At 32.0% G+C, this 25057-nt stretch overlaps 2 protein-coding genes and 1 non-coding gene across 3 annotated transcripts in view; 2 read left to right on the top strand and 1 right to left on the bottom strand.

Annotated features, from left to right (window-relative positions):
- TMPRSS3 (transmembrane serine protease 3) overlaps nucleotides 1–5221 on the top strand; it is a 41257-nt gene extending 36036 nt beyond the window's left edge. The window contains exon 10 of the mRNA XM_074297331.1: nucleotides 4813–5221. Coding sequence (XP_074153432.1) covers nucleotides 4813–4830 — 18 coding nt within the window. The 3' untranslated portion in view covers nucleotides 4831–5221. The remainder of the gene's footprint in view (nucleotides 1–4812) is intronic.
- Nucleotides 5222–14314: 9093 nt separating this feature from the next.
- LOC141565155 (U6 spliceosomal RNA) lies at nucleotides 14315–14419 on the bottom strand. The gene has a single exon (XR_012488856.1). It is a non-coding gene; the product is annotated as a U6 spliceosomal RNA (small nuclear RNA).
- Nucleotides 14420–17424: 3005 nt separating this feature from the next.
- TFF1 (trefoil factor 1) lies at nucleotides 17425–22653 on the top strand. Its single transcript, XM_074297332.1, has 3 exons — nucleotides 17425–17511; nucleotides 19728–19877; nucleotides 22481–22653. Exons 1-3 carry the CDS (start codon nucleotides 17436–17438, stop codon nucleotides 22486–22488), a joined length of 234 nt encoding a protein of 77 aa, XP_074153433.1. The 5' UTR covers nucleotides 17425–17435; the 3' UTR covers nucleotides 22489–22653.
- The last annotated feature ends 2404 nt before the right edge of the window (nucleotides 22654–25057 follow it).

Consider the following 25057-nt stretch of genomic DNA (forward strand, 5'->3'; position numbering starts at 1 on the left):
AATCAACTATCCTGTCATCTGCAAAAAATAATAACTTTATTTTCTCTGACTACTTATTTCATCCATTCTTTTAAAAAAAATCTAATCATTATAACTAGCATTTCTAGAACTATATTAAATAGTCATACTGATAATGAATATCCTTGCTTAATCCTTGATCATACTAGAAAAGCCTTTAGTTTACTCATATTACAAAAAATGTTGACTTTTGGTTTTAGCTAGATATCATGTATTATGGTAATACATGGTATTACTTTCTGCTTTCTAGTGTTTTTTTAAAAAATAAAATCAAGTATTTTATTATGCCAAAAGATTTTCTTGTGCTTTTAAACTTATATTCTCTTTCTTGATTTTATTATGAATATTATCAATTATCATTTTCCTAATATTGAAAAACATTGTGCATTCCTGATATAAATATAACTTGGCCATTATGTATAAGATTTGTGATATGGTATAATAGTTCTCTTTAAATGTTTTATTTAAAAATTTTACAATAATACCCATTAATATATTGGTTTATAGGTTTCTTTGTTTTTTAAACAATATACACCCTGGTTAAGATACAAGGACCATATCTATAGCAACAACAGAAAAAGGAATTAAGTATCTTTTAAAATATAAAAAAAATAAAATTGGAATTGTTTTCCAAAATATTTTTGGAATTTGCTTGTAGACACATTTTGTTCTAGAATTTTGCTTTGTTTTTCCTTGGGAGCTAGTTGATAGCATGTTCAATTTCTCTTCTATCCTTTCCCTCCAACACTGTGTTATGTAAACCTTCTTTTTCTTGTTTTGTCAATCTGGGAGCTTTGAACTTTTGTAAATATTCATCCATTTTATTGGGAGAATGTTTTATTGACATGTAATTGGATAAATTTGTTTTAAATAATTTTCTTTATTTTTAAATGTGAATTTATTCTTTTCATTTTTCTTTTCATTTTCATTTTTATTATATTTATTTATTTTCATTAATTTAGTTTTCCTCTTTCTCCTTCAAAAGATAATAGTTTATTTAATTTTTTGTTTAAAAACATTTTCCATTTTTATGTTTTAATTCAATAAGTTATTTAGTTTCAATTTCATTAATCTCTTTGATTTTTCAGGATTTCTATTTTAACATTTAATTATGAGGTTTCAATCCCTTGGTTTCTTATTCTTTTAGCAACATGCCCAATGCACTTGATTGTTCTTTCTCTCTTTTATTGAAGACAATGTTGTTATACTTCCCCCCTTATAGATTACTTTAGCTACATTTCAAAAATTTTATCATAGTGTTTCATTGTTGCCATGAACTCTGAGACCATCTACTGATTATATAATTTGTTCTTTGACCTTTCTATTCTTTAGAAATAAGTTATTTGGTATGCAATTAATTTTTAATCATTTCTTCAGTATTATTATTGTATTACAAGTTGTAACATATATGGTTCATATTTCTGCCTTTCTTCATTTGTTTGTGAGAATTTTATAGTAGCTTTAGAATTTATATGCCACTTTAATAAAGACAAATCTCAGAGGTAGATAAAATTATTATCCCCATATTGCCAATCACTAAGATTACACAGAAAGTGCCTGAGTTCATGTTTGAACTCAATTCTTCTTGATTCTTGCTGGAGGGTAAATTTGTGTAAAATTCTCATGGACAATTGAGCAAGGTGTATGCTGTTTTTTTTTTTTTTTTTTTTTTTTTTTTGCCATTAACTAATCTCCAGAAGTGTGAAATATCTAACTTTTCTAAATTTCTATTCAGTATCTTAGCTTCTTCCTTGCTTATTTTCTCTGGTTCAATTTATCGAAATCTTGTAGGATTATAATAAGTTACCCCATTATCACAATTTTATGCTATATTTCTTCATCTTATCCTTACTATAAAATATTTAGATGCTGTATCATTTGGTATCTGCATGTTTGGTATTAAATTCATTGTCTAGGTCATCATTCAGCAAAAAGTTAATTTTCCTGTCAGTCTATTTCAATTGAGCTTGGAAAAGCTTTTTTCTTGTCTAAGATCATGATTTCTTCCCCCACCTTTTAAAAATTCAGCTGAATCATACATTTTGCTCCAGTCACTCTTAATTCTCTATGAAGATGTTTTAAGTGAGTTTCTTATTAACAAAGTATTGTTAAATTCTGCCTTCTAATCCATTCTGTTATGCTCTTTTTATGGCTGAATTCATCCTATTTATCTTCTTAGATAGAATGATTGAATTGCATGCTTCCATCCTATTCTTTTATACTTAAAAAATCTGTTTGCTGCTTTCTCTTTATAAAAAACTGAATGATAAAAGAGAAACTGTGTGTTTAGCATTAATTCTCTAGATCTGATGTGTAACGTGCTCTCCTGGCAGTTACAATTACTAGCTTAATAACTGGTAGCGCACTCAAGAACAACCACGTGTAATCTTAAAAGCCTTTATTATACCTACTCACATAATGCCCTAACTGATGCCCTGACTTGTTGGTTCCCTAGTGAACACCTGGTCAGAAGATCCACGTGTTCACTACCAAAACCCTTACCTCTTTTGGCTATCCATCTTGGCTTGGCCACCAAGGCTAGGAAGCCAGGGTGAAGAGCGTTAGATTAAAGAGAGCTATTGCTGCCTGCAGTGGGCTTACATAGGGCCTGTGAGGTCACACACACAGCCAATCAGCGAGAGAGTCACCCATTACGAAGCTATCTCAATATGGCCAGGATCCCGCCCAAGGGTAGTCCTAATATCCACAGAAATTACTTCCGGGCCTCAATCTCCTGATTTGCTGTGGCACCCATTTAAAGGCCCCTTACACTGATGCAATCTGCTTCTGCTTCTTTGCCACGCTTCTCTTTCTTTTGCACAGAACCCAAACAGTTAGACATAAACATTTATTAAGTATTTACTATGTTCTAGGCATTTTGCTTAGCACTGGGTATACAAAAAAGGACAAAAGATAGTCTTTATACTTAAGAAAATCACAATCTGATGGGGGGAGCCCACAAGCAAAGGCATATTTACAAATAAGCTATAAATAAGATTAAAAGGAAATAATTAAAAGAGAGAAGGTACTAGAATTAAGATGAGTTAGGAAAGGTATCCTTAGATGAGAGAGTGGGGACTGAAAATAAGCCAAGGAATTTAGTAGGCTGAGATTTGAAGAGACAGCAAAGGCATGGGAGATACTGGATAAAATGCCAGCCAGGAGGTTAATGACACAGGATTAAAGAGTACACAGCAGATACTGTGATAGAGAAAGACTTCAAAGATCAGAGAGAGCTAGGTAATAAAGGATTTTGATCCCCAAATAGAGAGTTTTATATTTGACTATATGGGTGTTAAGGAACAATTAGATTTTTTTGAATAAGGGATGATAAAGTCAGAACTGCACTTTAGGAAAATCAGTGGCTGAATGGAGGACAGATTGGAGTAAGGAGAAGCTCAAAGCAGCACACATGCCAGGTCATTTCAATTGTCTAAGTATGAAATCATGAAAACCTTCATTAGAGTGGTGACAATGTCAGAGGAGAGAGGATCATATTCATTAAAAAAATTCAGTAATATTTTATCTTTTTAATTACATTTAAAGATAATTTTCAACATTCATTTTTATGATATTTTAAGTTCCATTTTTTCTTCCCCCTTCCCTTATTTCCCCCTCCCTGATCATTTTAAACACATTTCCATAATAGTCATGTTGTGAAATAAAAACCAGAACAAAAGAAAAAAAAGCAAACAAGAAAAATAATGTGAATATAGTATACTTCAACCCACAATCAATCTTCATAGTTCTCTCTGTGCAGATGGCACCACTTGCTTGTCTAGTAAGGCATCTAGAATGTAACTTTCTCTGCATTTTCTAGTATTTGTTCAGAGGAGATTGTGGAGAAGAATTTATTACATTGCTTTCTATCACTCTTCCATATTGACTCCATCTCTCTCTATAATTGTCTTTAATTAAACTCTCCCTCTATTTTTCCAATTCAGTTGTGGCTTTTCTGGATATTCTCCTCATTTTCATATTTTAATGGAAGATTTTTTCTCTGAATTTCTCAGAGAAAACTTTGCTTGGATTATTCATCTTATGCTCCTGTTATACTGTAGTTATTGCTTTTAGTTATGTGAGTCTCCCACCAGATGCAGGGGTTCTCAAAGTACGGCCCTTGGGCCAGATGCGGCCCACTGAGGACATTTATCCGGCTCACTGGGTTATGACAAATGGGCTTAGGGGCGGATTCAGAGTGTGAGTTTTTGTTTTTACTATAGTCTGGCCCTCCAACAGTCTGAGGGACAGTCAACTGGCCCCCTATGCTAGAGTATACATTTCTTGAGAATATAGTCAATGTTGTATCTAGCAGTCTAATCTTAGAGCCTACCACATATGATAGACTCTAACTGCATGTACATTGTGTTTAATAAATGTTTGTGGAATGGAGTGACTAAATTAATTAATTGTCAGTACATTTCCAAGTGAGTTGAGAAGCCTTATAGAAAGAATTTCTGTAGACAGTAGAAAAATATAGAAAGATTTAATGAAAGTTATGTTATTGTTTTCTAGACACAAATGGGACTAATGTATACTTTCAGATATTCATAGATCTTTGATGCTACTGCAAATAAGTTGCTAACTATAATAAGTTATATCTGGAGTACCTGGGAATGTTTTACAAAAGAATTAACAACATAGTTCTATAACCTATGCCTTTGAAATTATTTTTCAATAGTTTCCAACAATTTCAATATTATTGAGTAGAAAAGCTCATTTGAATAGAAAGCTAAAATTGCTAGAATAGAAATTTAAACATTTAAAAAGATTAACCAATGTTTCTATTTTTAGAGGGAACTAAAAACTTGAAGACTTCATGGATGAGCAACAGGATTATTTTTCTCACCTTGAATTCCCACTCTACAAAAGCTCTACTGTCCTACTGTGGACTGATATGTAAAACTTAGCTTCTTGTTAAGATCAGAGCTCTTCATCATTTTCCTTGATTATTGTGTTTATTTATAAAGAAAATTTTGGGTAAGGACTATAGTGCTTGGTACAGAACAAGCACTTAGTACATTATTCATTACAAATAGTATGAACCACACAAAATGCACTGGTTTCTTGGAAAAATGGAAGAAATTACACAAAAAGTAATCCTGTAATCATTTGAATGAAATACTATTTGGAATTAAAGAGAAGTGTTATTGTTAATTAACTACCTTTGCACCAGAAACCAGAGAACTTAAAACTTTCTTCTTTCAAGAGCTCATTTACATGTGAAAATCATGTTCATTAATAAATAATTTTCATGTATTAAAAAGTAATTGTTGCTGTTTTTGTTTTTTAGTTTTTTTCTGAAGGGAAAACTAGTTTAATCTTGATGTGAATTAAATGACAATCAAAAGTCTGCTGGTATTAAGAAACCAAACCTTGTGTATGATGCAAGTATTGAAACTTAATATTAAAAGGAAAGCAAAATTATTTTTTAATTTAGTGCTCATTAATTACTTAAGTCTAAAAAAATCTCTGCTGGGCCTGGAGATAAGGTCAGTCCTCCACTCCTTTACTAAAAGGTCCTCTGCTTTAATATATACATTATATTATACATATATATATATGTATATAAATAAATACACATTAATATATACATAATCTATACACAAAGTAAATAGTCAACACATAACACTCACAAGGACACATTAGAAAGAAGCCTTTAAAAAGAAGTAAAAATAAATTCTGTTGTATTCTCTTGAGAAGTTTTAACATCATCTAAACATCAGACATTCTGCTATATTACTGTTGGGTATATACTGCCGTCAGCTTCAACCAAAGAAAACAGGACTGACAAACCTCTTGAACTCCCAAAATGGATTCCAAGCCTGCAAGCTTCCATCTGAGGATCAATATTTATTTACCTAAGATCAGGAAAGAGACTATACAGAAGAAACAATCCAAAACCCAAGGTCAGGTTTGAGATTTACTTGCCATATATAAACTGCCATTTCCTTTGTGTTTTATAGGTATTATAGACAGAACATATTGATAATAACATCATAGATGTAGAATTAAAAAACAGAGACCATATAGTCAAACTACCCATTTTGCAGATGACAAAACTAATATTCAAGAAGATCAAATGATTTGTTCAAAGTCACAGAGAAAGTAAGTTTCAAAAGTGAAAATTGAAATAAGGTACTCTAATCCAATCCCAGTCAGTGCCAATTCCCATATAGGATACTGTCTTCAATGTGTGGCTAGGCAAAGCTAATGATTACATGATGAAATTAATTTGAAGGATATAAAAAATCCCATTAATATGCCCTACTAATTTCCAGGATTAAAGTCTCTCCATTATGCCTCTACAAGTTTCTTATTTGACTATTAAGTCATCAAAAAGAAAAAGGTCTACATAATATTCCAAAATACTTATAGTGGCACTTTTTGTGATAGTTAAGATTTGGAAGTAAAATATATGCCTTCAAACAAATTGGGATACATGATTGTAATGGAATATTATGAGATTTGTATGATAAATACAGAGAAGCAAAGCAAGCTCTATATGAATTAATGCAGATCAAAATAAGCAAAGCCAAGGAAACAATAAACCTTATAACTACACCAATGTAAATTCAAAGAACAATTATATACCAAAAAAATAAAATGTAAATGTAACAAAATCATATAGATCAAATGGTACTAAAATGAAGAGATATGAGACAAATGAGAAGACATCTCCAACAAAGTCTTGGAGTTTGCACACTGCACATGATTTTCGACTTTTTTAGTGTGTTAATCAGTAGTGATAACGTTCTTCTTTCAAAATATATTATATGTCATTGAATAACTCTGGGAGGGAGAGGCAAATATTTGAGATACTAAGTAAGAAAAAGAAAATATCTCAAACTTATTAAAAATAAAGTTCTCCCCTTAACCCCACTGTGAGGTGTTCAGTAAGTTTCCTTTGGGTATAAGTTAGCTTCTTTGCTGATAACTTAGTAGAGTAATTAATGTTTATTCTATTTGTCCTTTGCTACTGATAATCTGGTAATCGACTGTTCCAGGAACTTTGCTAAGATATAGATGGGATGTCCAAAATTCTTTAGACCATTTGAAGTTCACAAGGTTCCTCTCTGGTTAAAGAGAGTTGATGAAGGAAACCCAACTTATGAAAAAATATGTCCTTTTACTCTGAAATGGCTCTTCCACATAGGTTTGACATGAATGGTTTACTCACATTTATTTGTAATAATCTCAATACTGAATCAATGTATAGATAATTCCTATGGTGTGATCAAATTTCTTCAGACATTCTCAACACAGTTCCTGTGAAATTTCAGTTCCAAGAACTTTTTCCTCTTTGTTGAAATCCTATAATTGAGATTAATTAAGATTTGCTTTCACCTCAAAGTATCAAGTCATCTTATCATTTACTTTAAGTGTGTTAAGGATAATTTGATTGACTTAAGCTCATCCTTATAATAAACAAATAAAGGACAATGTTAGAGAAAAGACACTAGTAGTTAAGTCAACCTGTAAAGTATTCAAGGAATTGAACTTTAAAGGAAAGTTGGAATTCCAAGAGGTAAACAGATGGAAAAATTTGTATTCAAACATTGAGATCAGCTTCTGCAAAAGCACAGAGATTAGAGACTGTATAATGTGGGGGTAACAACAGGAAGGCTTATTTAGATGAGTCACAGAATATATAAGGGGGATGTGAAGAATTTTAGGTGCCAATAAAAGGCATTTTTATTTGATTCTAGAGGTAAAAGGGAATCAATATAGTTTATATGACAAATAATTTAGTACCAGGAAAACTGAGAAGGAAAACAATATCAACAATGAATTGGTATGGATTAAGAAAAATTTTGCAAAGGCTGAATTGAGTTATGAAGTATTGGTAAGTGTACTGGAAGGTGCACTTGGAATATCAAAATGTAGCTTAACTAAAGCATTTAGCCTACACCTAAAAGATTTCAGCTAACCCTGACCATTTTGAGTGAGACCTAGTCCTAACACACAATAAATCAAACTATCTTACTAAACCTTCAAAACATTAACTAATCCTAGTATAGGTGTTGGAACAGATACTTATAGGCACAATAACGAAAGTACCGTGAGGGAACTTTGAAAGATCCTTTAAATAACCTGTAAGCAATAAAAAGCAAAGATTACACCTTATACCTTTTGCATAATGATTTAGCTAGTCAAACTGGACAAAAAGAATGGGAGACAGAAAAGGAGGAGGAAATTCATCTCATGCATGTGAAATACCTTGTGTTAATATAAAGAGACAGGAAACAGATTACCAAATCTAGAGAATGATGAGTTGTCAAATTAGTTTTGAAGATGGATTTCATGAAAAAAATAATTTGGAATAAGCTTGAAAAATTATGTATTAGCCAAAGTAAAGTGAAAGAAATAGCTCATGATTAAGCCTTCAACATTAGTAAGCAGTATCAACTAATTTTAAAGGCATCAGTATTAAGCAACATTCATTTTTAGGTAATTTATTTAGCTTATTTTTTAGTAGTGTTATGGGATAACCTATTTTTTTTTCTTTTGAAATGCAAGAAGAAAAAACAATTGGATAAAGATGTGTGAAATTTTCAGAATGTATTGCATTTTATTGAGAATGGAAAGAAATGGTAAGCAGTAAATGTCATACTTTGCACAATAATGGCTCATGCAAGCAAAGTTCTTTCTCAAGTTATTCCTATCAGTGTCTGGTAATTTTTTTATTTTTTTGTTTCTTTCCATTTTGAGTTTAAAAAGAGTATACATTTTGGCTGAGGCTTCATTGTTAGTCTTCATTCATGTATGCCATTATAATTTCTTTTCATCATCTTCCTTCACTTATAAAAGATGTTTGCTCCACACCAAAGTTCATACTTATTTTCACTCAGGCCTGAGGAACAACTATTTGTCAAGGATGGGCTCAATTCAACAATTAAATTCAACTAATATTTGTAAGTGCTAGTCTGAGAACACAAAGATAAAAATGAAACATTTGTGTTCTGCTTGGGGATAGGGATAATGAGAAGTTAGAATAAGGTTAAATTCATGACTTAGAATCAGAGAAGTCAGAAAGGATATGACCTTAAAATGAATTAGCTGCCCTTTTTTTTTTTAACGAGTGAAGAAATTGAAACCTAATGGATTTTAAAAAGTTTCTTTTTGAGGTTGCAGTTAATTTTTATTGCTAAAGTTGGGAAAATATTTAAAATTAAGCAAAATTATAATATGACTAAAAATAGATAGATGGCTAATGGAAGAAAAAAACTTCAGTAAATATAGAACTTTTGATATCCTCTCTACTTAAACAAGAAAAACAAAAAAAAAATTATGAGGATACATTTTCTCCATAGAAAATACCAATTTGTATTCCATTGTTTCTATTTTTGATAGATGACCTTGTGAAGCTATGAGCTTCAAACAATAAGAAATTTTAAACAAATAAACCCTAAGTATACAATTAAGAATTTTCTTATGTACAGAATGTATCTTCCTTCCTTGTTTGTTTAAAACAGGCAAAAGTTGAGCCAAGATGGTAGTTTATAAATAGCACCCATTTAAGCTCTTCCAAAATTTCCTTCTGAACAAATTTAAAATAGCTCCTCAAATTAAATTTCGAAGTGGCGGATCCAACAAAAGGTCAGAGTGACTTTTTTTTTTCCAGTCTAAAACAATTTAGGTGGTCAGCAGGAACTACCTATGATACTGCAGTGAAGGGCAAGCCCAAGTGAGGCAGCAGTACCATTGATAGCACTGTTGAAGTGGCAGTAACAGAAGGGGCAACAAGTTTTGGGAACTTGGTCCAGAAATAGCAAGGGGATGAGACAACTAGTCATAAAGAGATTATGGAACACAATTTTCAGGTAGTAGGTGTAGCTACAAAAGAGCCGAGGACTTGATCACAGTTCTAGGGTCAAAAAGAGCACTAGTGCTTTTAGCTGCAGGGGATCAAGGGCACTTCTGGATAAGGACCAAAGTACCTATAAGGAAAACAGTGATCACATCTATCATCAAATCATATTTACTTTGGAAGCACCCAAATCTTTCAGACCCTCCCAAAACTAGCTCTGAAAACAGCAGCATGAAAAAAAACCATGAAGATTGAGATGATGCTTTTCCATACCCATGAGTTAGACTTTAAAATAAAGCTCTAAGTGAAGAAATAGGCTAGAAAAAAGACCAAACAAAAAACTTGACCATAAAAAGCTACTATGAATTTTGCAAGTTTTCAGTATTCAATGCCTTCTAGTCTGAGCTCTGCTCATTAATGGACCAGACTTGGTTCTGAGAAAGATCTCTATTGGTTTGTTCTCAGTTTGAAGTTTTAGTAGACCCTTGTTGGAGTTACCTATTAACCAATAGGAAACTGTGCAGATTAACAAAGATTGAATTATAGACTCCTCTTTGGTCTGGGGATTCCACTCTAAGCTTTAGCTTGGACTTAAAGCTAGAACTGACCCATTGCTCTGTTCCTAGGATCAGGGCCACTCAGATACCATCACATTCAGTTTATTCTTTGATTAGTACACAGCAAGATTTAGGATTATGATGATGGAAGATCACAATGGTGACTATTATCTTTATTTTCTCCCACCCCTTGGTATAGTCTCCCTTCCCACTATAATGTGGCAGTATGAGGGAGACTTCAGGCAACCCTGGGAAAAGAATGAAGGCATTTTTCCCCAGACAAAAGAAGACTCCTAAATAGTTTTTTTCACAGGTTAGAGTGGGGAGGAATAGCCTTAAACTACTCACCTTGGACACAATATTAATAAAGTCAGGATAATCTGTAATGATAAGCATGATAACTTTGTTCAAATTCCTGTAATTTACTGTAAATGGACAGACATCTTATGCTTTATGTCTTATGCAACATAGTACTGTTGAAAGGAGAGCTGATATAACAAAATATTCCAGATTTCTGCATTTCCTTCACTAGAGAAGACTTTTATTTATTGTTAGTTTTTTTATTTTTTGAACTAAATACAAAATAAAAAAAAAAAGAATAGAAAAAAGAAAGACAAAAAAGGTAAATAAAACAAAACAAAACAAAAACATTGCCATGTATCCAGGACAGATTAAAAAATAAATTTCCATCTCAAGAAAGCATATATAATAAAAATTTATATTCATGAATGGCCATCTTTTCTTTGATTCCTTGTAGGTTATTCTTTTAGTGAACACTTTTACTTTATTCTTTTTTCCCCTTTCATTCCCCCCTCCCCTGAGTGGCCTACATTTAAATATATATATATATATATATATATATATATATATTTCATATATTCATATATAACCACATATATTCAGACAGATATGTATGCATATGTATTTACTTGTATATAAACATGCATCTAAAGCAACAATAATAAGTTCCTTGAAATTAATCTTTGATATTGGCTCTTATATGTTAAATTTTCTATTAAGTTCAGGTTTGGTTGAAAGTCCTAAAAATCTGCAATATTTAGCATATTTGAATGTTTGTTTTTCTTGTTCCTTGTAAAGTTTTCTTTTTGATTTGGGGATTTAAAAATTTGCAATATTTCTGTATGTTTTCTACAAAGGATCTCTTTGAGGTGGAGATTGATGAATTTTTTCTATTTCTACTTTCCACTCATGTTGTATCACTCCAGGACAATTTTCTTGGATTATTTCTTGCGTTATTGTCAAGGTTTTTTTGTTTTTTTTTTTTTTTTTTTTAAATCACAACGGTAATCCAATCATTTTTTGTAGTTTCTCTTCTTGATCTGGTCTCCAGATATGTTGTTTTTCTGAGGGGATGTTTCACATTTTATTTTTTTTCATTCTCATTTTGTTATTTTTTGGCCTCTTATACTTTCACTGGCTTCCCCTTTCCCAATTCTAATTTTGAAATAATTATTTTCTTCTTTAAAACTCTGTCTCCTTTTCTAGTCCATTAACTTTTTTTTTTTCATAATCTTTGTTTTTCTTGGATGATTTATTCATTTCTATTTTTCCTCAATCTCTCTCATTTGATTTTTAAAATCTTTTTTGAGTTCTTCAATAAATTCTCTCTGGGCAGGAAGCCCTTTAGTATTATTCTTTAGAGTAGAAGAAGCTTTTTTAAACTTCACTATCATCCTCTGAAGATGAATGCCAGTCTTCCCTATTCCCACATAAGTTTCTATAATTGGGTTCTTTCTTCTTTGCCAGGTCATTCTTTTTTTTTTTTTTTTTTGCTGAGGCAATTGGGGTTAAGTGACTTGCCCAACTAGGAAGTGTTAAGTGCCTCAGATTTGAACTATGATCCTCCTGACTTCAGGGCTGGTGCTCTATCCAATGTACCACCTAGCTACCCCTCAGTCTATTCTTTTAAAAATGAGAAGTATTAGTGTAAGTACCTCTAATCATAGTGGAGGTTGGTAGTGCCTCTAGCTTCATTTCATCTTTCTGCCCCAATCAAAACCCCCTCCTGTAAGTGCACTCATGGAGTGTGCTGGTTCATTCTTGCCTAGGACCATCTTAACAATACGAATGGGCCTGGTGTTCCTAATCATCAGAGGTCCCCTAAGTCTTCTTAAACTCTCCACAATGCCTAGGAAGTGAAAGTTTCTCTGTTGGGTTCCAGCCAAACTCAACTAGCCCAAGGAGTCCCCACTTGATGTTTCTATGGGAGCTAGCCTGGAGGTGTTTGCACTTCTCTTGTAAGACTGGAGGTAGTACTTTGTGTCTTCTTTGTTTCTCCCTGTTCTGGTCCAAGTCTTTTTTGTATTTCACCACTCTTATGTGTGTCCTGAGGCACAAATTTGTTCTGTTTGTGGAGTGGTATCTGAAGAGCTTGATATTTACTGACCTACTCTACCATCTTCCCAGAAACCTCTGAGAAGACTTACCTTTAATTAATCTCCCTGGGGAACTGATTTTGGTTAGTGCTAATTACACAGGACCCGTCAAGTATTGCTTCTGATTTCTATTTGGTCCTAATCACTAATGTGCATAAAGATTGCTGGAAGAGCCAGCACAGAAACATACTCTCACAGGGTCATGATATCCCTTCCCTCACTAGTTTGCCCAACCCAGCATCTTCCTTTGGATGATTCAAATAAGATAAGGGCTTTAAAAGATACCTCAAGATTGAGTGAGGGTGAAAGGCTTTGGGTTGTTGAATTCCCTTATGCAGTTTTTATTAACAATCCTCTTCTGGTGACTATCAATTGCTTTCTTATGAATCCCAGATTTCAAGAAAACCATATCCAAAGCTTCTTTCTGGGAATGGTTTTATCCTATTTTGCCTTCTTAGCAAGGGGGTAGTCAGCTCTATGACCCTCCCAAAATTCTCAGAGTGACTATTTTCATTGATAGCAGTATTTGCCCAAGTCACAAATGACTCAGTTTCATGCTTACATTTCTTTAATTAATCTATATCTGAAGTCTGAAGCAATTCAGGTGACAAGCTATACAAAATGTATGACAATTGAAGTTGGTTGGTCATAAAGTATGACAGGGTGATGAGAGGTTGCTCATAGATCCTAAAACTTCACCTTCTTTTCAATTTTCCATCAGGGAATCAGCTACAATGGCCATCTCATTCCTTTTGCAGGAAATGGAAAAATATTATTCTCATCACACTTTCCAATAGTTAAAAAAAGTCACTCAGATTCCACAAATCTGTAGAAGTTAAACATATTCTGTTATCATTATTCAATTGAAAAAAGTTTTGAAAGCATGGGAATCACTACAGCATCACACTTAATAGTATCAAGTTGATTCCCAGGACTATTGTTCTCTGAACTATGGTGAGCAAGATAATAACAACATAATAATGATAATAGGCACTATGATAACTAGATCCTCCAAACACATGTCAATTTTCAATTCATATATTTTACACAAAGCTGAAGAGCAAAACATTTGTTCCTAAAAACATAAACATGTGAAAAACAATTCATCATCAATCTGGCAGTAATAGAACAAATTGATTGTCTTTTGCTTATAAGGATATATTTATTTTCTCTGCCTCTTAAATATTTATTTTTTATATCTCTGCAAAAGTTCTATGACATTCAGAGAAATAAACCTATTCTTTAGCTTTTCCATTTAGAAGATACCAAAGGCTTTCAGCTTTAGTTTTTCCAATGATTTGCTCAATCATATTTTTTCCTTTTATTTATCTTTGTTTTAGATTTATCAAAAACTTAGAAGGGGTAATTTAAATGTCCTGACACTTCAATGTCCTGATGTCTTGTAGTTTAGTAATCAATTTAGATACTGAGGCATTTGGAGCATATGTTTTATACAGATGTTATTTAATTATCCACAGTTCCTTTCAAAATAATAGAGCTTTCTTGTTTTTCCTTTTTTTTTTTTTTTTTTTTTTTAAATGGAATGCTTCACGAATTTGCATGTCATCCTTGCACAGGGGCCATGCTAATATTCTCTGTGTTCTTCCAATTTTAATATATGTGCTGCTAAAGAGAACAATTGTTTATTCCTTTTTATGTTGTGAATGTTTGTTTTTGCTTTGTTCATTGAAATAACTGCAGCTATTGCTTCTCTAAGTTGATATAAAACCAAATTTTTTTTTTTGTGAATGGCTTTATTTTTTAGATGTATTTCTTATAAGCAACAGATCATGGGATTTTGTTTTCTTATTTGATCTGTCATTCTTTTTCATTTTATTAAATTGATCCATTCATATAAAAGTATGAGATAGATTGACATTTTTTTTCATTTTATCTCTAATATTGCTTTTCAAATTATGATTGCTCCACCTCTTCTTATGGGAGCACAGTACCATTTCTCTTCAAGTATTTTTTTTTAAATTTCTTCTCACCAAGAAGTCCTTTCTAATTTTTAACCCCTTTCCCTAGTTTTACTTAAAATGATTTTTAGAAAAATAATTAAAACAATAATTAATTATATTAAAATTAACAGTTATCTATAATGTACAGCATATATTCATGCAATGTTATAATATTTATTGCAAAGTCTTTAACTCAAATGCACATTTGTAGATTGTATATAAAATATACCCAAGTCTGGTAACAATGTTAAAGCATTTATTATTCACAGAGAAGTTGTTTTCAGTAATATCCAACCTTTCATGACCCCATCTGGGTTTTTCTTAGCAAGAATACTGGAGTGATTTGCCATTTTTTTCCCCCAGCTCATTTGATAAGTGAGAAAACTGAGGAAAATATACTTGCCCAGATTCACACAGCCAGTAAATGTTTGAGGCCAGATTTGAATTTTGGAAAATGAGTCTTTCTGACTCCACTTCTGGTAGTCTATCCATTGTATTACTGAGCTGGCCATTTACATAGAAATCTACAATAATACATTAGTTTCATTAATGATACAAAACCATTCATTTTTCTAGTTTATACTCCTTATGATTCTACCTAGTCTTAAACCCATTAGAAACTTTTCAGGATAGAATTGAGGAGGGCCTCTAGGATAATGAAAGAATTATAGCAAAGCATGATATTAATTACTGAATATATGTGGATGATGTAAAGTTTGGCTCCTGAAAAAATATTAAATAACTCTTTCATCTTGTGGAATTTCTCTAATGATATAAAATGCTACTTTGACTCACTAAGTCTGAAATTCTTAAAATATGCAAAAAAGACTTATAAACTAAAGAATTTGGATTCTTTATTCTTAATTCAATTTGACTTCAATATTCAAATTCAAATATGGAGGTCAATAAATGTATAAATATAAGACAAATACTTTGTTCTGCAGGCCAAACTCATCAAGTATATACATTCCATTTCCATTTTCCAATTACATGTAAAGTTTCCAACATTTACTTTTATTAAATTTTGAATTTCATTTTTCCTCCCTTTCTTCCTCCCCTTCCACTTCCCTAAGATGGAAAGCAATTTGATATGTTATACATGTACAATAAAATTAAATATATTTCCACATGTGAAGGAGAATCAGAATAAAAGGGAAAAAACTGAAAGAAAAAAGAACAAAAAAATGAAAATATTATGCTTTGACTCCAAAGTTCTTTCTCTTGATGTGAATGGCATTTTCTCTTATGAATTTCTTGGAATTAGATCATTGTAATGCTGAGAAGAGCTAATTCTATTACAGTTTATCATCATATAATGTTGATGGGTTGCTATTTACAATGTTCTCCTACTTCTGCTTACTTAGCATCAGTTCATGTAAGTCTTTCCAGATTTTTCTGAAATCTGCCTATTCATAATTTCTTATGCAACATTATTATTCTATTATATTCATATACCACAATTTATTCATCCATAATCCTAATTTATGGATATCCCCTTGATTTCTAATTCTTTGCCACCACAAGGAGAGCTGTTTTAAACATTTTTGTATATGTTTTTTTTTAATCCTTTTTTTTTAATGATCTCTTTGGGATCCTAGAAGTGGTATCAACCAAAAATATATAGAGAGATTTGGTGGCAGCTTGAAATGAAAATTTGAAAGAGAAGAACATTTAAAAGTCACATAACACTTATGCAAAGCAGATAATTGTACATTGAAAAACTCTAGAACTTACAGAACACTAGAACAAACCAGAAGAAATATGGAAAAGACCCTAATAAAAATACAGATTACATCACTCTAAAGGAGCTATATAAAAATAGCAATTTTTATTGATTAAAATTAAATGCTAACTATTAAAAATTCTATGTATTTGTGACTACAAGGTAATATAGCAGCTATATTACTAAGATAAGATAGGAAGGAACTATGCTTTGCTTATGTAAGTTCATAGTAAATATTGCATTAGATGAAAATAATGATATTTAATAGGTATTAAAGAAAATGGGCATTTGAAAAAATATTAATTTGAGCAAAGAAAGACCTTTCCTTACCATTTAAAAATATTCTTTGGAAGGATAACTAATCCTATTGACTTAGAATCATCATTTCTGTCCATGCAGTTGCTGTGTCATGAATTCTGAAATCCTACAATATCTGAGAAGGCACTAATTTGAAAAGGCATATCTCATAAGTCTGAGCTAAAATTATCTTCCTTCTCCCACTCTAGAAGAAAAAAATGAAACCAATGAAATGAAACTATTAACAAAACATCTCCTTCTTTGGTTCATCTATCAGTATGAATCATTTTTTTTTTTTAAATTAAAAGAATTTAAACTTTCCTGAAAAGCCCTTAACTGATATGAAATGGATCATGGGCAGGTCAAGGGATACTCCCATAGGATAAGGGAGACTATCTTTATTAAAACAATACTGTTACAAGATGACTATACAAAATGGCATTTTCCTGAATCACCAAATTTCTAGTTGACTTTTAGTAGGTTTAAAAAACACCTTTTAATCAACAAAGATTATTTCAAGCAGAGGGCAGCCAGACCCTCCTTAGGTAAATGTTATCTAAAACTCTTTAAGCAAATATACCTGGGTCTATATAATAAAAAAAATTTAGGCTGATTCTTGCCCTTGACACCAATTCTTCTTTTGTCTTGAGAGAAAGAAGACAGAAGAGTAGAATGGAGTACAAGGTGTTTTGCACACTGGTCATCACTTTGATGCTGGGGTATAATGTGCTGACCCAAGGAGTCTTTGGTAAGACAAATTTATTTTTTGTGTGTATCATGTTGAAGCTCCAGACATAATAGATTAGATGTCTTAGTTTTTATACTCTTGGAAAGTGATTTCTTCCCCATTTCAAATTCTAAGATTGGGGTAAGTGGGAGGCAGCATCCCAGATAATAGGCAAATTCATATGGCCCAAGAATATATAATTTCTTATAAGCAATTTCTTTCCAAATTATTACTGGTAGTACATTATTATCACATACCATCACTACTACTGCCATTACCACTACTTCTAGAAGTAACATGTTTCTGAAAAGATATTTTGCATGGGATATAAAAGGAGTAATGATAAGCCTAGTGGCTTGGCTAACAGTTATTGCAAAGGTATTGCTGAGTCCAGAGGGCAAAAGTAGGAACTATGGAGGAAGATAATAAGCAGACAGATTTAAAATTAACATTAAAATTTTTTTTCTAGTAATTAGAACTCTGCATTGAGATCTTTAAAAAAGATACTGATGATCACTTGGTGATTTTTTTTTTAGATGATATTCATGATATGGGTAGGGATTGAATCTGGTGACTCCTGAGATCTCTTCCAACTTTAATTATATGCATCTGTGAATGAGTGGTTGAGAGATTTAAAAAAAAAAAAGGGCTACAGGATTACAGGACAACAAATTCTATGCCAGTTTTCAAAATAGGGAAGACAATGGCAAAATTCCAAGGAAATATTATTAAAGGGATAGCTATTAAACATTAATGAAAGAAAGAGACAAATATTCACTATAAATATCTACTGCTCTACTGAAAATAAAGCTAATAGTAAAAGAGTTAATAATAAAAGACAATATATTTAATATAAGGACTAAATCTAATGCTTCTTTGATATGTGCCAAGCACTGTGCTAAATGCTTTATAAATATTACTTCATTTGATCACGATGGCAGCCCTGAAAAGTAAGTGCTATTACCCTCATTTTACAATAAAGGGAACTTAGGCAGCTTTCTCAGTGTCAAGAACTAGTGACTGAGACTGGATTTGAATTCAGATCTTCCTGACAGTAGATCCAGCACTCAATCCACAGTACCACCTATCTGGATCTAGCTGTCATTAAGACATTAAACCAATGTTTACTTACCAAGAATTATGCCAAGTTATCTTTTTTCCTTTTCTTTTTTGACAAGTACATCAGTAGAATGCTTTATATTTTTTATCAAATAATTTGACAAGTTAGTCATACATATTATTCTTATGAAAAGATATGAGATAGGCAATATCACAGGCAGGTCCTTTTGGAACGGATTGAATAACTTAATAGAACATATCAATGGTTTTATATCAGTTTGAAAGAAGGTACCTGGCCTAGTGTTTTAAATATCTGTTCTTTTCCTTATGCTATTTAGCATTTTTCTTAGTGGCTTAAGGGCATAAAACAGTATTTGAAAATAGAGCCTCAAATCAAAGATGTTACTGAATAGTACAAGTATAGTTCTTATGTTTGGGCTCAAAATATCTACTTCACAAGTATAATATAGAAGAGGAATGATTAGATAGGAGTTTGTCTAAAGCAGAACAGACTACAAGTTTAATGTGAATTAATCACATGATTTGAACCAAAACAGGATTGTCAAGTTTCTTTAAAACAAACACATATCTGAAAATGAAGGGTTAATAATTCCACTATATTATTCATGGTTAAAACATAGTATTATTGTATTAATAATTGCCACTAAACCTCTCTGAACATTATTTTTTTCCTCATCTATAAAACTGATATTAAAATGCTTGCCTAACAGCAATGTTCCAAACATCAAATGTGATGCTATATGTAAATTATTTTAAAATCATTATTATTATTCTTGTTCAAGTATGGATTGGATCTAGAACTGAAAATAAATAAGTTCAAGCCCTGCCTCTGTTCCATATTGGTTTGCATGACCATGGGTAAATCATTAAACCTCTAAGTAACACTTGAACAGGCAATTGAATAAGAATGTAAGTTATAAGTGTTAGTTACTGACTGGTATTGGTATAGGAAGTTTCCATGCTAGGGGTTCTCTACATTGAGGAAGTTATAGCTCTTCACAGTTTCCTTTACCCATAAGTCCTAAAAAAAAGGATCACGCTAGATGATTTCTGAGATAATTTTTAGCTAATATTCTGAGATGAATATTGTTCAGTGGATGAAATCTATATGATATCACATGCTTATTTTCTTTTAATTTTATGTTACATATTTTCAGAAACTTGTAATATGGATCCAAAGGATAGGCTTAATTGCGGTTGGAGTGGTATCACAGAACAAGAATGTCAGAGAAGAAATTGTTGCTTTGACAGCAGTGTTAGGGGTTATCCCTGGTGCTTCTCCCCTCGGAAAGAAATAGAAGATTATGGTATGTATCTTTGGAAAGTGATTATAAATTCTTCAGGTTTACAGTAAATGAAGAGATTTAATTGGGTGATGTGTAATATTTCTTTCCAGATCTAAAACCTATTGTTCTATTAAGTGTTACTCTGATGTCTCATTATTGTCTGTGATAATCCTAGAAATAAAAATAAAATACAATTATAGACATACACAAGGAAAGAAAAACAACAAATTTAGTTTGATACTGAAAGTATAAATAATACATGATAAAGAAAAGGCCTCTGATAGAAAATATGCTGAATGGAGAAGCAAATTGCCATTTTTAAAGTTAAATATAATTTAACAACTTTTCCCAAAGAAAAGCTCACATCTATCTTTAAAATATTCTACTGACTTCAAAGCAGGAGTACATGGATATTGTTGGCAGTTTTGGAAGTCAGATAATATTTTAAATGCATATTATAAAATATACAATGTTTCAAAAGAAACCAATTGTATAAAAATAATTATCAAAATATATTTTTTTATATATCCTAAGATGGTATAAATGTCTCTGAATAAAAATAAGTTGAAAGAAAAATGAATTTCATTTAGCCATCTGCAAATTTAATAAAAATATGATAGTGTGTCAGGCCACATATGATAGATTTCATAACTTTTATATCAGTTTGTTTCTTCGTACAACCACATACATAATCTTTATTCTTCTCTATGGTGAAACTATTTTTTATATTTGGAAGACTATACCAGTGAAATGCAAGCCTGTTTACCAAGTTTGCTTCTTTTTCTTTTTTTTCTTTTCTTCAGAGGCAATTAGGATTTAGTGACTTGCCCAGGGTCACACAGCTAGCAAGTGTTTATGTGTCTGAGGCAGGATTTGAACTCCGATCCACCTGACTCGAGGGCAGTGCTTTCTCTACTGTGCCATCTAGTTGGCCTGTGGACACAAGTATATAGGAACAGCTAGATTGCAGAGTGGTTAGGGTGCTGGGCCTGGAGTCAGGAAGAATCTTCTTTCTGAGTTCAAATCTGGCCCAGACACTTATTAACTCTGGGATTCTGAGCAAATTACTTTCTTAACCCAGTTTGCCTCATTTGCTTTATCTGTGAAATGAGCTAGAGAAAGCACTTCAGTAATTGCCAAGAAAACACCAAAATGAGTCACAAAGAGTTAGATTCCAGTGAAATAAAAACACAATTGGAAAGACTTGGTATAAGCTTGAAGAAGATGACTTGGATATTGTTGAATAAAGATATCTTAATAAACTGATACAAGCTTATCCTCAGAAGCTTAAGCACTAGTTTGTCAGTGTTTCTGGCAATATATGAAAATGCTTACTAATATGTAAAAGGGTCAAATTCTACATCAAGAAAGAAAGTATTCACACCAATGAGATCACAGATTTATTGAAATATTTGAGATGGGACATTGGTGATTAAACAATGTAAAATTACAAAAACTTTCCTTACTTAAAATGATAATATTTTCTCATGGAGGAGCCAAATGAGTGCTGAGAGAAAGTGATCTATAACTAAAAAGTGGTCATATTAATTCAATGATATGACCAGGAATTGTGATTTTAAAAGAAGGAAGAAAAAGACCTTGGTAATAGTAAACAATTTTTCATATTGGTGCTCAGTACTTTGACCTCTGTCATTAGTTTTTCCTACAAGTTTCTCATTAAAATTTTAAATTGTCTATTTATTTTTAAAATCCTTTTTTTTTTTAAATTGAGTTCCAATTTTTTCTTCCCACCCATTCATCCTTTTCTATTGAGAAGACAAATAATATGGTAGCCATTATAAATGTGACATCAGTCAAAACATATTATTTCCATAAAACTATGATGATAAAAAAACAGAGCTGGAAAATAAAGTGAAAAAAAATTACATTTCAACTTATACTCAGGGTTTGTTAATTGTATCTCTGAAGGCTAATAGCATTTTTCATCATGAGCTGTTCAGAATTGTCTTGGATCATTATTTTAATTGAGTAGCTAATTGTTTTACAGTTGATTATAATTATAATATTATTATGTGCAATGATCTCCTGGTTCTCCTCATTTAACTTTGAAGTGAACAGATCTTTCTTAAACTATACCGTTCATCATTTCTTATGGCATAGGAGCATTCCATCACAATCATATACAACAACAATCAGCCCCTTCCACAATTGTTGGGTATGCTCTCAATTTCTAATTCTTTGCCACCCCAAAAAGAGCCACTATAAATAAATAAATAAATAAATAAATAAATATATATATATATATATATATATATATATATATATATATTTTTTTTTTTTTTTTTTTTTTTTTTTTGCATATATATTCTTTTCCTGTTTCTTTAATCTTTTGGGGATATACACCTATTAGTGATATTTCTGGATCAAAAGAAATAGTTTTATAGTCAGTTTCACCAAATGATTTTGACAAGACTAACTACATTTGGTTTGATTTTTGGCTTCTTTACTATAGGAGAAAGACTGGATGGGCATGTGGGAAAAATTAGTCAATGATTCTTATAGAATTAAGTTTACATTTAAACTCATTGAAATAATTTTATTTTTTTCAAATAGCAATGATATTTATTTTCACTAACAAAATTATACATTTTTTTATCTTTTAGACTGCTAAAGAACTCTCATGAGAAGACCTTGCTTGTTTGATCCAATGGAAACCTTACTTTATGTCAATGGGAGATGTTTATAGATTTTCCTGAATTTTCTATAGATTTATCATGGGTGTGTGTTACTTTTAACTTGACATTTATAGTGACAAAATTCATCACTTCTCTTCAAATAATTCCCTGCTAATATAATTTAGGCTTAAAATTAAAAAATAAAAGAAGATGAAAAATTTAACAAATGTTTTTCAGTTCTTTAAAAATGTCTAAAATTATTTTAATTCTTGAGAAATAGAGAATTTGCAATCTATTTGCAAATTAGTTCATAATATAGGGTATCAGAAGAAAACATTGTCAGTATTCATTAGTAAGGAATGGATGAGTTAATACTATAGGGAGGTAGGCACAGAATGGTACCATCCTTTTTTTTGGATAGCTATAATAATTTATTTATTCAATAAACATTTATTAATTGCTGTCTATGTACCAGGCATTGGACTAAGTGTTGGGGAGATAAAAGACAATCTTTGACTTGGGGGGGAAAAAAACGACTTAAATCTAATGGGGAAGACAACATGCAGACAAATATATAAGTAAGCTATACATGGGGGGGCGGGAGGAAATAAGAAGAAAAGCTCTAGAAGTAAAGAGTATTGAGGAAAACTCTCTGTAAGAAGATAAAACAGGACTTTGTTGTGATTTAAAAAAACCACAAAGGTCAGTAGTCAGACTAGATGAGGGATAATATTGCAGGCATGAGGGAGAATCAAAGAAAATGCCCTGATCAGAGAGATGAAATGTTTTATTGGTAAAACAGCCAGGAGGTCAGGAAGTAGGGTGTAAGAATAATGGAAAGATAGGAGAAGGTGAGGTTATCAAGGGCTTTGAATGACAAACAGAACATTTTATATTTGCTCTGGGAAGGAATAAGGAAATCACTGGATTTTATTCAATGGGGCTGGGAGATATGCTGGATTTTAGGTAAATCAACTTCATGGCTTTATGAATGGAGAATGAATTGGAGTGGGCAGAAATTTGAAACATGCAGGTCTACCACCAGACTTTTGCAGTAATCAAAGCTTGAGGTGATGAGGTTCTTCACTAAAGTGTTGCCAGTTTCAGAGGAGAGCAGGAAACATGTGAGAGATATTGCAAGGTTGTTGACAGGACTTGGCAAAAGCTTGGAAATGGGATGGGGATGGGGAGTAAGAAGGCGGTGAGAAGTAGTGAAGAATATAGGATGAATTTTAGATTATATGCCTAAATTACTGGGAGGAAGATGTTGCCCTCTATAACAATGCAATATAGGTAGAGCAGGCAGCACACATGAAGATGTGAAGTCACCTTATGATGAGAATGATACATAGATGAAGATTGGATGGGCATAATTGATAATATTATAAGGGGTGAAGGATTCAAGAGAAGAGAATAGTATAAAGTTCATTTGGCTTACTGAGAAATCAAGATGGAAAGAAGAGGAGAGATTAATATGACCTGGGGAAGAATTGAGGAGTCAAAAGGAGTAGAGGTCTTGGTGAGGATTAAGAGTAGAGTTACATAAGAGGAAACTGAGAAAAAGATTAAAAGCCAATAGGTTATTGTTAAATAAGATGATTTCAGAGTTCTTGGATGTGAAAGTGGTACATTAGTGAATGATGACAAAATTAAGGAAATAATTCTGAGTGTGTGGCTAAGGTGGAATGAAAGAGTAACTAATAAAGACAGCAGGTTGAATGATTAGGGTATGTGAATAAACATCACTGAGTAGGGACATCACTCCTCTACTTTCAAAGGGCATTCTAACCAGGAGATATTCTTTACACTGGGCATTCTCTAAATTAAATTGGGAGATAGATCGGTGGGAGGAGATGGAAGATGCCTTATGCTATACAAATAGAAGTGATTAATTTGGGGCAAATGGAAAATGTTTGATATGTTACCAGAGGTAACATTTTCACAGGGAATACACTATGTTTAGCAGGAAATGGAAAGCTCAGGACACTAGTGTGCCCATAATATGAGGTTTTCTTAGCTGAGAAGACTGGTTATGAGGCAGCAGCAGAAGTGGTAGGAATAATAACATAAACTTTAAGACCCTACATACTGTAAATTTAAGGTGTAATGAATACTTATGAAACTCAATAAAATTAACTATTGTTATAAATTGATCATGAAAATGAATTGGTCATTGATATAAAATCCATCATTTATTATACAGGTGTTCTGGTCAATATCAATCTTTACAACTGATACCAGCAATTAACTCTCTCTCTCTCTCTCTCTCTCTCTCTCTCTCTCTCTCTCTCTCTCTCTCTCTCTCTCTCTCTCTCTCTCTCTCTCGGACCACAACATAGCATTTTCACTCTTTCTGTTATCATTTGCTTGCCTTTTTGTTTTCCTTCTCAGATTTCTTTCTTTCTTTCTAGATCCAATTTTTCTTGTGTAGTAAGACAACTGTATAAACATGTATAGATATATTGGATTTAACATATTTAATGTTTATTGGATTACCTGCTATCTAGGGCAGAGAGTGGGGGGAAGGAGGGGAAAAGTTAGAACAGAAGGTTTTGCAATTGTCAA

The sequence above is a fragment of the Sminthopsis crassicaudata genome, chromosome 3, assembly GCF_048593235.1.
Source record: "Sminthopsis crassicaudata isolate SCR6 chromosome 3, ASM4859323v1, whole genome shotgun sequence".
Lineage (NCBI taxonomy): Eukaryota > Metazoa > Chordata > Mammalia > Dasyuromorphia > Dasyuridae > Sminthopsis > Sminthopsis crassicaudata.

Coding starts and splice junctions, on each gene's coding strand:
- TFF1 (XM_074297332.1), top strand. CDS start 17,436: ATGGAGTACAAGGTGTTTTGCACACTGGTCATCACTTTGATGCTGGGG. Junction 17,512..19,727: donor GCTGACCCAAGGAGTCTTTG/GTAAGACAAATT, acceptor ACATATTTTCAG/AAACTTGTAATATGGATCCA.